The 12586-nt window shown below is 40.7% G+C and overlaps 1 protein-coding gene across 3 annotated transcripts in view; it reads left to right on the top strand.

Moving 5' to 3' along the window:
* TTC7A (tetratricopeptide repeat domain 7A) overlaps positions 1–12586 on the top strand; it is a 178378-nt gene that overhangs the window by 69099 nt on the left and 96693 nt on the right. For 2 of the 3 annotated variants that reach the window (XM_087774610.1, XM_087774612.1), the window contains exons 12-15: positions 657–774; positions 3406–3438; positions 7280–7337; positions 10666–10738. In XM_087774610.1, coding sequence (XP_087630736.1) covers positions 657–774; positions 3406–3438; positions 7280–7337; positions 10666–10738 — 282 coding nt within the window. The remainder of the gene's footprint in view (positions 1–656; positions 775–3405; positions 3439–7279; positions 7338–10665; positions 10739–12586) is intronic. The other variant, XM_087774611.1, reaches the window with a different exon arrangement.

Below are 12586 nucleotides of genomic sequence, written 5' to 3' on the forward strand. Positions count from 1 at the left end.
GTAATATAAAATGCATTTTCAAGGAAATTGTGTCTTTGCAAAAGATGCAAAATGTGGCTAGTGCAGCATGATGTAGTGTGGTATTTCAGATCAAAATCTGCGTCCGGAATTTGCTGCCTCCTTCTTGTGGCAGAAGAACTGCAAGCAGCAGCTGAACTCAGCTTGCAGTGACGTGCTTTCTTGTTTTACTCTTGTAACTTTTTAAAAGGAAGTAAAATTTGCTAAGGTTTAAAAACATCGTACAGCAAAACTAGATGGTCTTCCTTTGAAGGACGAAACTTGTTAGACCTTTCAATGCATTGCTAGGGTAGTACATAAGTAGTCAATTGGTCCAACATTTGTATTTAAGGTTGCATGATAGAAGCGTGCCTGAAGGGAAATATAAAAATAAGATAGTGTCCTTCATTAACCTTAAACATCTGGAAATAGTTTGGGTTGGATGCTTAAGACAAAACCAAAACTTTTCTCAAAACTGCATGTGCACCAAGGTCTGCTAATCTGACCACCTCTGTCCTCCTTTCTGAGTGTTTACTGTCATCACTGAAAGCCCTTGTATGAATGGCTCTCAGATCACTTACAGGTAGGTTTAATGCGATAATCTTATTGAAGCAAATATAGAGGAAATGCCTATAAGTCTCAACCTACCTCTTTTGCAGCTGGAAGAAGGAGAATACTTTGCTAAAATGGTGATAGACCTGGGTGAGGATGCTGGAGAATCCCTAGCAAAGGGTTACCTGGCACTGGGCCTGACATACAGTCTTCAAGCTACTGATGGTGAGTCATCCACTTTGTCAACTACATCGTATGGAAAGCTGTTCAAAGTCTTCAGTGCAAGCAATGGAAATTTATTAGAAACTCTGCTTTTAGTGCTGACTGGACATGAAAACCAATCAGATTGCAAGACAAATGGGAACTGTTCACTTGCTCTTCTGTGGTAATAAAAGTGAAGTTTTTACGTAAAGGAAGAAATGCAAATCATTACTTAGGAGGTGATAATCTGACTGTAGACGGCAATGCTTGGTGTGCTTTACTTGAATATTTTAATACCTTTCTTTCACTTATTTACACAACAAAAAGTCAAACTTTCCATCTATTTTCATATTTTTGTCACCCACTCGTAAATCACATAAAGAAATACAATCCAAGAACTGGAGTCAGAAATGCCTGACTTCAGTTCCTGGCATGATACTGATTCCCCACAGAGATTCAACCTCTCTTTCTTTCTTTGCTTAGAAGTAAACAAGATAAAAATATCTACCTCACTGGTACATGTGGATGTTGACTAGATACAGACCTCTGAATGTAAGAAGTATTTTATTTTAATGCTGCTTTCTTGAGTTTTGAATGACTGGACAATGGGCTCCTGCAGATGTGGTGCTTGGTTGCCAGAAGGGCTTGAAGTCCCAGTGTTTGGGAGAGTTCTAGCTCTGACCTTCATCAAGCTCACAGGTGGGAACAGTCTTTTTCTTCTACGACTTCTAACATAGGTAGAAGGCCTTCTAACATAGTTTCTTTGAATAACGGCTGAGCTAGTGTGTTTCCTAATCAGTTTGGCAGTCCTGCCCACATGCAAGGAATGGCTTTTCTGTCAGATGGGTCCCATAGAAACGAGCCAACTTCTTCCAGCAAATGAACCTGAAACAAAGCTAAAATGACTGCATGGTATAATGGAAGTATGCTGGCCTTGCAAGTTACACTAGAATCTGCACGGCATGTGTATGAGGAAGTGGCGTGTGCTTTTCAGTCGTGCAAGTCGGTGTATTTTTTCAGCCAGCCATATCTGATCAGGTGTTCTGAGAACTGCTTTCCAACATGGAGGCTAACAGGCACTGTAGCTCTCCAGTTCTCCATTTCTCTGCCTCAGAATAGTTCCCCCTAGAAAGTTCGTGTCAAGAAACATATGTCCTTCCTAGCCTGAACTTTCTCATATATATTTTTAAGTTCATTAAACATTGAGTTCTTAACAGCCTGGCTTTTTAGGGCATTTTGCCTAGATTTTGTTTAAACTGTCCCTAAAGCTATACAGGATCCTAGAGACTATTTTCAGAGATAGGTTTTCTATGTTAGCCCATTACAATCTATTTGTTATCCACAGTATGGAAAGAAGGAGGTTTCTAAAGAACGGAGTTGTAGAGGCATGTGCTCTACTCTGGCTCTAAAAATACTTTGGCGCAGCAAAATGCGAGTTGGAAACTCTTCTTCTGGAAGAGAAGTCTTTCGTGAGTTTTCAAGAGATTAGTTCAGATGTTGTAATAAGTGTCCTTTTTAATGTAAAAGAAACAGTCTTCACAACAACTGCCTTGGGATTTTTTCCAGATTAGCATCTGATTTATGTTGTGAAACAGTGGAACATCTGCCCTCTCCTTGTATCTCTAGCCTTTAAGTCAATAGGGCCGGTCACTCGGTTATTTGAGGGAAATCTGAAAAGCGTATTTCTGTCTTTCAGGTTATGTTTTAATAAAATGCATTAAGTCCTTCAAAAGCATACTTAGGATGATCATGAATATGGAACAGCATTCTACTAGAAAATGTCAAATTTGCACTAACAAGACATTTTTCATTAGCATCGTTAAAAAATAGCTTATCACAGTGAGGAAGCAAGAGCAGAACATGCTGAAAGGAAGATAGCAACTCCCCTACGTAATCTTGCCTCATACTGTCAATCTTGTTTATCATTGTGTTCATACTAGTTCATAGTGACATATGCAGACACACAGTCAAACATCTGTGTGTATATATATGATTTCCATAACTTTCCATTTGAGCTGACTTCCAGTGAGTCAGCATTTTCAATGGTAGCTAAGTGTTTCAAAGACATTTGACCAATTGCTTTATAAAGCTTACAGCATTATATCAAGATGCCTTCCATCCAAGGTTAGGCTTTCTTATTTAACATATCCTTTCAGTAAATGTTTCTCCTCCTATGTGACAAAGGCACTGAGGAGTTGTATTAAAGCCTTTTCTTTGTGACCTGCAAAAAGCACTTGCTAAAAAGTGGAGTGAGAAGAGAGAATCCTACTGAATGGCAATTCAAAGAATTTGTGGGAGCATTTGATAAAAAGTCACTTTACAACTATTAGATTTACTCCTGGATGAAATAAGACTTCCTGAAACTGATGCTGGGTAGTAGTATGTGTAGCTTCCTTGTTCTTAATGTCTAATTAGATGTTTCTTGAAATAAGTCTTATTGAAGTAGCTGAAGGATGTGTCCTCAGAGGAAGTCATTGCCACTTTGCCTCACTCTTAGAAGCACTAATCTCTTGTTTGTACAGAATGTCCATCTATTGCTATGCTAAATTTTCTGCAGATCTGTTCCCAATGGGTCAATATCAACAGCAAACCTTTCTCTTCCTCTTGTAGTTCCAGTTTTGACATAAGCTGTATTGTCAACTTTGCCTCCCTTAGGTCTGGTGAAGAATCCATTGAAGACAGGGGAAGGTGAGATGAATTTAACAAAAGCTAAAGAGGAAAGACCAGGTTGAGAATGCATTGTGAAATCCAAGTGCTCTTCTTATCTAACATCACCACCTCACATCTTGTGAAATCTTTGTAGATTTAACAGACCCTCACTCTTTCAGAGATGAGAGAGTGTACTGTATCTCTGTTTTTATTTAGAATTTTGGTATAAGGCCACGGATCAGGGACTAAATTGGAAACTTTTTCTGTCGGTCCTTGTGGATTTTATAAATAATCAGTATACTGACAGCACTAGTTAATGTTAAAAAAAAAAAAAATTAGACATTGCGTATTAGTGAACAAACCCATAATTTTTGCTTCTGGAGATAACAGTCAACACATGCGATCTTTAATTATAATTCTGGGTGCTAAAACTGTACACATTGCCTTATTAGGCCTTAACACAAGGGAATGCTTTTTGAAACCCACTGATCTGTGCAAAAGGGTGCATGTGCATTGGTGTTTTAGTTTGGATCAGAAATGTAATTTTGAAGTCCATCTCTCTGTCATCCCCACTTATGTTGCGATTCACATAATGGAACAGTTTTTTACAACACAAACTGAACTCTTTCCCATAAAACTAATGTGCTACATAAATAGACCTGATTATGCCGCAGCTGCTAATGGGTGTTCCATCTGTGGGACAAGACCAGAACTATACCCCTGTCCCCATGCTTGTAGTGTTGATGTTGATCCTCAGCATTAAGTGTTTCACTCCATGCATTCACACGTACTGTGCTGCACCTGCTTACTAACAAGACAACTTGCCCTCCTCTGTTTTCAAATGTGACTTGAGAGCTTTGTATTTAGGTACCAAAATGTTGCTGGAGATCCTGTTGCCGTTTGGTAAGGCTTAAGCTCCTTGAAAAACCCAGAGTGCTTTAGAAGATAAATCTTGGGCTCTGTAAGGTGGCATTTGCAAAAGTACTGTGTCTTACAGGAATAACTGCTGAAGTTTCAGAAACTTAAACTCCCCTGTGCTCTCTGCCTTACTGTGGTCAGACTGCTTTGCAGGTTATTTTAATCTAAGTAATAAGTTATACTGCTGTTTTAGTTGGTAGAACTGCAGCAGCCATGCTTGCAGTGGGTAAAGTTGGGTAGAAGCTGAAGAATTCATTAGTTCTGTCAACCTTGGAGAATGGAGCACAACTTTTAGAAGTTTAGTCAGACCCACCTAATTCTGTCTCCTTGGTGCAAGCTTTTCTTTGTCTGCAGTGAGAGCTTTTCAGTGATACAAGTGGGTTGCAGTGACAACGACTTCTTTGAACAATTCCGGGGGCAGGGCATTCACAACATCTCTGGGCAACCTGTTCCAGTATCTTGCCACCCTCATAGTAACGAATTTCTTCCTTATATCTAATCTACATCTTCCCTCTTTTAGTTTAAAGCCATTACCCCTTGTCCTATCGCTACAGGCCCTGGTAAAAAAACCTCACTCCATCTTTCTTACAAGTCCCCTTTAAGTATTGAAAGGCTGCAATAAGGTCTCCCTGGAGCCTTCTCTTCTTCAGACTGAACAACCCCAACTCTCTCAGCCTTTCTCCATAGGAGAGGTGTTCCATTCCCTCTGATCGTTTTTGTGGCCCTCCTCTGGAGCTGATCTGACAGGTCCACGTATGTCTTGTACTGGGGGCCCCAGAGCTGAACCCAGTACTCCAGGTGGAGTGTCATGAGAGGAGAGCAGAGGGGGAAAAAATCACCTCCCTTGACCTGCTGGCCAAGCTTCTTTTTATGCAGCCCTCCCAAAATCACTTCTCATTGCTTTTTTTCTAATTCATCTCCTTTAGCTGTAAAGATCCTGTAAATGGCATGGTTAATTTGCAGCATCAGTCCTCAGCATTGTCAAACACAAATTTCAATGTGGTTATCCAAGTCAGACACAAGTCTGGAGACGGGTAACCAGATTTCCAACTCAGTTGTAGCTGGAGATGCAGTTCATATTGTGGGAGGTGGGACTTACATGCTATTTCCCAGTAGGACAGAGGCAAAGCTGCCTAGTTGTAATCACTTCAGTTCCATAACATATTTTGTGTTCTTTCTGACTACAAGCTGAATACCAGTCAAATGTCTTACCAGGTGGAACCTAAAAGTTCTCCTAGCTTTTCCATTTGATATTTATTTTGGGAGGCAAATGGTAAAACTTCTTTTGTCTTCTTCATTGTGGAAGAACTGCTCTGTAACTTACATAAGGAATTTTGTAGTTTCCATGAGAAACAGAATCTGACTTATTTTTCTGGATGAATGTTCTATAGCTATGATCAAATCCTTTCCAATGTCTCCTCAAGCATCTTTTTGTTTACATCAATCTTGATTCTTTTAGGGTTTTTTCCTAAATTTTCCTCCTCTGTTACCTTTTTCCAGTATTTGGCAGTGGACCTGAATACTCAATTTAGGACTATTGAGAGTGAAGTATTTCCAGCTACTTCTAATAAATGCTGCATTTTTCATGAAAGTCCATGTCTTCAAATTTATTCTTTAAGCTGCGAATTTTTTGTTCAGTTTTTACTACTTAAAGTAGATTTCGTGGCATAAGCAATTTTTGATCTTTTTGATTTGGGAAATCCTGAAGATTGCTGTTCCTCCCAAGTGAGCCTGGTGTTTTGAAGAACTGTTGGAAGATGTAGGAATAAAAAAGGTCTGATCACTATAACTACTTCAGCAAAATAAATTACTTTCAAGGTTTCACTCACTAGCATGTTGCAGAATCCAAAGAAACTGATTACCCTTGTACATCTTGTAGAAGAACACACCTCTTTGCTCTTAATAACTTTTAAGAATACTTGAATTTTATCTGGTTTTGTTGCTTAAGTATATACTACTTACTAACTTTCTATTCTGGAGCTTACACTGACTTGATGCATGAAGTCAAATATATTCATAGGTGGATGTTTGCTGATGGATTAACTACTCATCACTTCTTTGTGCTGTTGATGAGTAGCTCTCAAATTCAGGATAGGCAGAACAAGAAACAACTGTTATGCAAAATCTGAAAACTAAGAACCAGAACAAGACAGCCAATGTACTTCTGAAAATTATCACTAGCTTTCTAGATATTTTGGATCTGAGAAAGTCATGCTTCTCTAAGCTCTTCCTCCGTTCCCCTTGCTCTTGATGGTGATGATATCTTGTGATACCCTGGCATCACAAGAACTTGATTCTCCTCCTTTTATGGTTTTGGCTAGGAATTCATTCACACATTGAGAAGTGAGTGTAGTGGGCAGGATCCTTCAGTCAAGCAGTTAGAGGCACCAAGGAGGGCATTAGTGGCTAATGCCCTACCTGAAGTAGCCTAAAGGTCTGTTGTGGTCTCAAGGGAGGTGGTGTGTTGTCAAGGGTTTTGTCATAGAGCTGTAAATTTGGCTCCTGTTGTTCCCTGTTCAACCTGCAACGTCCTCCTACGTGAAGATGGTGGTGGAGACTGTCTGTATCTGAGTCAGAATATGCTGCTACTTACTGCTTTTAGCATCTACACCAACCTGGCAGAGGGCCTGTAACGCTCTTAGTACCTAGTTAGCGTATGTCCCTTTCTCTTCTCAGACCCCTTCAGTGGCATATGTAAGTAAAAATTGCTTCTGCATTTCAGGCAAGGGAGCTGGAAGAGTCTTTAATAAAAATGAAATTGGGAATTCAAGCTAAAATACTGGTTTTGTGCTGTTGTTTAAAAACAAAATGGCATGTTTTCCAGCCATGAACACATGCACCACCAGCTTTCCACAGTTTTTATGCTCCCAGTTTGAAATACTCTGCGCATGTGTAACTATTTATTTATTTAATCTGCAACATTGAATTCAACTCTTAAATGGCATTGTATCTTGTCCTACAGCTACACTGAAGGGCACTCAGGATGAATTAAACAAGAAAGCACTGCAGACTTTGGAGAGGTGAGTAGGAATCTTGCGGATACTTGCATTGTGTATTTTTTTGGATGAATTCAGAATAATTGTTGGTTTTAATGTTTTTTGGGTTTTTGGGGGGTTTTTTGGTTGGGTTTTTTTTTTTCCTTCTGCATAAGGCTTGCTTGTCTGAAAGTTTGAAAACAGTTCAGTAGATTTCAGCAACGGTCTGTCAAAACCATTCCTGTGATGGCTAAATGCAGTGATTATTTGGTTGGACATCCAAGTAAGAGTACCTGTTCTGCCACTAAATAGAAATAACCTTAGCCCCAGATTAGCTGCAGTGAGATCTACAGTGCTGGGAGATGCAGCTTCCTCAGATGATGCCAGCAGGCAAATGTGGAAAGCTAGTTTTGTCTTCATTCCTGTGAAGCAGGCTTAGACTCTTTGCCTCATGGTGGGGAAGTATCTTCACCACTAGGGTGTAGGCTGCTATGGGGTGACCTGGCATCAATGCATTTTACCAGGGAGGGGATGATTGCTGTCCTAATGAGTGTTTACATGAGCTGTGAATTAAACTCCTCTGCAACTACGGTTACCTCAAATAAAACTGCTTGGGTTAAAAACCTTTTTTGTCAGTTCTGTTGTGGTAGAGGGGTGAGGTGTGAGCTTCCTGACCCTGTTACGACTAAGTTTCACCACCCAAAATACACTAGGTGGTGTTTGGCCAGTTAACATTGGAAACATAGATGCCTACAGACTTCGGATGGCAACTGAATGAAAGCTTATATGGTCTCAGTCTCGGACTGAAGTATCTAATTCTGAGTTTGCTGTGCTCATAAATACATTACAAAAGTGAAGAAAATTTGAGATGTCCAGTATCTCAAAGTATAGCTGTAGTAGGTTCAACATGTTACTGGATCTTAGCTGTTTTTCTGATGCTGAGCAAGGAGGCCAGCATGTTTGTCTTGCGCTGGTTTTGCAGTGGTTGCAAGAGCATGTAGTAACCTGAAACCACAGATGTAAGTCTGGATATTTACCTTATGGAGATCTGAAAGATAAAATTTTAAAAAGCCGTTTATTTGGTAACTTTTTAGATCAGGAGTATGCTTGTATGCTTTAAGTCACACTGGTTCCTGGACTCCAATGTAATACTTTCACCACAGCCCAATTTTGATGTAATTGTGGTGCTGCAGTGCTTTTAAACTGCATTTATTTTTATCCTTTGACCTTTCCCACTGGCTGTGGCTTGTTTTCATGGTATCTTAACTCTAGCTAGGAAGCAGACAACCTTCTAGCCAAACATTAGGTACTCAAACTTCAGCCAACAGGGATGTTGTGATAGTGAGCTGGTTATTAGTGTCTTCCTAAATGCCTCAGTTTGGTTTCTTTCTTTTTCTTTTTTCCCCCCTCTTCCTTGTTTTTTCACCTGTTTTTAAAGTACATGTATGATCTCTCAGGCCATGGTTTGGCCTGTAGCCATCTTTAAGTGACCTTTTCAGCTGGAAGTTTGGATCAAATATAATTCTAATACCTTTTGAGGAAACTGAACAGTAAAGTAACAACCCTTTGTTTCTTTCCAAAAGCACAGTTAATCTCTTCTCCCATACACCCATGTGAACTGTCCCCTGTTATTTATTGTTGGAGAGGCTACTGAAGGTTTCACAGGAACTGCTTGCTAAGGACACTGCTCACTCTGCTCCAACAGCTTAGGGAAAAGCTGGGTTCTGTCTTGTGGAGTCTTGTTGTTTGGTTTTGGGGTTTTGTTTTGTTTTTTGTTGTAAGGGGTTTTTAGGTTGTGGAGGGTTTTTTTTCTGTTTTTTTGTTTTTTTTAAAGTGGTGGGAGAAATTAGTGACTTGCCTGTACTAATTGCACCTTGATGTCTTTGGCACTGCTTCAGAATCCTTGAGTGCTACCTTGACTTGCAGAGTTACAGGACGCATTCAGTGCATATTAAATTAATTAGTTCTAGAGCCATTAGTTACAAAAGTCGACTCCAACAGCTTCTTGCTTACAGGCCAAGATGGCATTTGAGAGGTGGCTGTCATTAAAATGGTGTGTGGTTTATTTCCTGAAGTAATTCTTTGATTTTTGTCTGTTTGTTTATTTGTTTGTTTATTATTTGTGAATAAATAGTTTTGGCAGGGTTTTTAACCACCAGCCTTGTCAGCCTGTCATTTCTCCCTCATAAGGATCTTAGTCTTGCTCGCTTTGTGCAGGGCGATGCAGGTGCAGGCTTCCGTGGAACACAGCCCAGAAAGAGGTCAGGAATGTCAGTTGGCTATGAGGGACCTTCCTCTTCCCCATCTCTCCCATGTGAAATGACTTCCCTGTGCCACAGGGCTAGGAGTGAGCTCTGTGGGTCAGCGAGGGGATAATCCACTGGTCCCGGGGCTAGGCTGCCGGTGTGGCATGAGCCAGTGCCTCACATTGCTCCTAGGTCAGGTCCCCAAAACACTACCTTCACGTTGCCTTGGTTAAGGGCTTCTGCACAGGCTAGCAAGCTCAGACTGCAGTTTCACGCTTAGCATACTCTGAGAGGAACAGTTGTGCCCTGCTTGTCCATCCCTGTTCCCTGCCTGGCACAAGCCTGTGTGAAGGGCCTCCACATCTGGTTCTGGAGACACTGCAGCCTTCACTAGCCAGGGGAATCACTGCAGTGCACACTGTTGCCTGCTGTGGACTCGAAGGTAATATCTAAGAGGTCCAAGCTTGAGAAGTAAGGGCCTTGGTTTTGGTCCAGGCTCAGCGCCTGCCATCAAATCCTCATTCCTCCCTCAGTGTCTTCCCTTTCCAAATTAGGAGTCTACTGTCAACGCTTAGACTAGAAGCTGCAGGGTGGAGGATGTTTTGTGTGTTTGAGAACGAGCTCACGTCATGCGCTCCTGATCTTTAGTCCTGTACGTGCTCATAGTCACAATAGTAGCAGAAACAATTATTACTTTTTCAGTGCTAACCTAACCCTCTCCTATTGTTTGAAAAGTGGCAATATAGGAACAAGTTGGACAACTATCTCCCTCACCTAAATTACTTAAAACAATGCTTTAATGGGTTTGTCATGAGTTAAGAGCTTCTTTCTCCGTATCAGTTATCCAAGCTCCGAAACATTAAGTGGCATTTAATGAAGGAGCATGTACGTTGTATAACATCCTGGCAGTTGTGTTTCTCATACTTGTTCCTGTGAGCCTGGCTTAGCCAGGCCAGCATTGATGTGCTTTTTGTCTAGTGTCGGTGTGCTCCCCCGTTACTGGACTAGTTTTCTGTAGGAGAGGACTGGGTTTCTTCTGTTCTTGCGTGTGACTCATGGCGAGGGAGTTCTGCAAAGTATAATCTAACTGTCACTTTTCTTTTTGTGTTTTGTGGTTGTCCTTAAAGAGCACGTGACTTGGCCCCAGAAGATCACCAAATCATCCTCTACCTATCACTGCAGCTGGCTCTTGTCAGACAGGTATGTGCAATATTTGGTGACCACTGAGTCATGAGAGGGTGGGAGAAGGACAGTCCAACTGAACAAGACCCAGACTTGTTAAACAGGGTCCCTTCCTTCCTACATTGTAATTGATAACAATCAATCAGAATATGTTTGTGTAAGATATTTTTTATTATTATTTTTTAAATAGTAATTCTGTAGCACATGGAATGACCTTCCCTGGGCACACATTCAGCTCTAACTTGTGAGCAGTGCTGTTCTCAGTTGGAGTAACTTTGTCCGGGTGGGGCGAGCGAGGTGTGTTTATTCCTGTTCCCTGGGTATCATGCTGTGTCCTGCTGCAGGCCACTCCAAAGGCTCTCTCGTTACTGCCCGGTTCTGTATCGCGCCAGATTGCACGCTCTCTGTGCTGGGGATTGGTTTATTCCTTACTTGGGCACATTCGGCGTTAGGCTTTGACGGGTGCTGGAGCTCTGCAGCGAGTGGGATTAGTTGGCATTTGAATGCTGCTGCAGGTGTTACCTCATAAAAATTAAGCTGATCAGAAAATACACTGCACTGCCTTTCAGAAAAAACATTTGGGCTGTGCTTTATTTTTCTGTCCCTTCTTTTTATAATTGGGATGTGTTTTATTTCTCTGTCCCTTCTGTTTAAAAGCCAAAGTCTTTATTGGAACAGCCCCTATTTTTTAAATGCTTCTCTAGCTAGATTTGAAATTTCATCATCATAGTTTCCTTCTTTGGTAGGCTTTCTGCTTGCTGCAGTTTTCTCTCCTTTAGTCTACACTACAGAGTCAAACAGTTGGATCCTTCTTACTTTCCTGAGCTAATTAGGGGAGCTGTGTGTTCATTAGGTTAAACTAATTGTTCCAAGAGAGCACACTCTTGATAATGTCACTTTTGTAGCCCTTTCATAATGAGAGCAGTGTGTTGTGAGGAAGCCTGCAATAAGAAAGGATAATTAAAATGGCTTATTTAACTTTTTCGTCTGCCTACTGGCTGCTTTATGATGCAGTTTGCTCAGGGTCTTTCATTAAAAAATATCCAGCTACCCTCCTTTCTCTCACAGCTTTTGCCTCTTAGGGAGGTTGTCTGATCAGCTGCCTCTTCTGCTTCTTGCCATAAGTAAAAGCATTATAGCTTTTCAGCTGCTATCCTTAAAAAGAAAATCAAGATTTTTGTGGTTGTTGGATCTTTGTTGTTTTCACTGTTATTTGTTGACTGCATTTTAACTCATTATCCTTTCTTTTTCTCCAGTTGTAGCCTGTCTTTACAGTGTCGTTTCGTATGTCTCATTTCATCATTTCCCTTCCCTCCTGTTATTTCCATTCAGTCTCATGTCCTCATGTCCACTTTCCTTTCTCATGTCCACTTTTGTCCTCTTTTGTCTACCTCACCTGTGTATTTTCATCCTTGATGTTCTGCCAGTTGCCCCTGCTACTATAGATGTGTGATCTAAGTGTGTTATGTAGTGTCAGCCTGACCCCTGCGATGCCGCTCCTGCTCTTCTCCATCTAGTGAGATATAAATCTTTAATGCATGCTTGGAGAGAGAGGAGATACCTGAGACATCTTTATTTTTAGACTGCTGTAAAATATCCTACTCTTCTTTTGCCAGTTTGCTTAATGATAAACATTTCGTAATGCATTTTTAATATCCTTAATTATTTAACGTATCTAATATATTCTCTTTCTGATTAACTGAAAGATAAATGATACCTTTTTTGATAGATTGCATTAACTATTGAATGTCACAGTTAGGGCTTTCATCAGGCTACAGTACCAACAAATCAGGCCATTCCTACACAGTAGGTTATAATATAATACCTGAATGTTATTCTCAACAAATAGGCCTTTTTGTTTCCATA

The sequence above is a fragment of the Nipponia nippon genome, unplaced genomic scaffold (genome assembly GCF_047370975.1).
Source record: "Nipponia nippon isolate SJK-2023a ecotype South Korea unplaced genomic scaffold, ASM4737097v1 scaffold_4, whole genome shotgun sequence".
Taxonomy (NCBI): Eukaryota; Metazoa; Chordata; class Aves; order Pelecaniformes; family Threskiornithidae; genus Nipponia; species Nipponia nippon.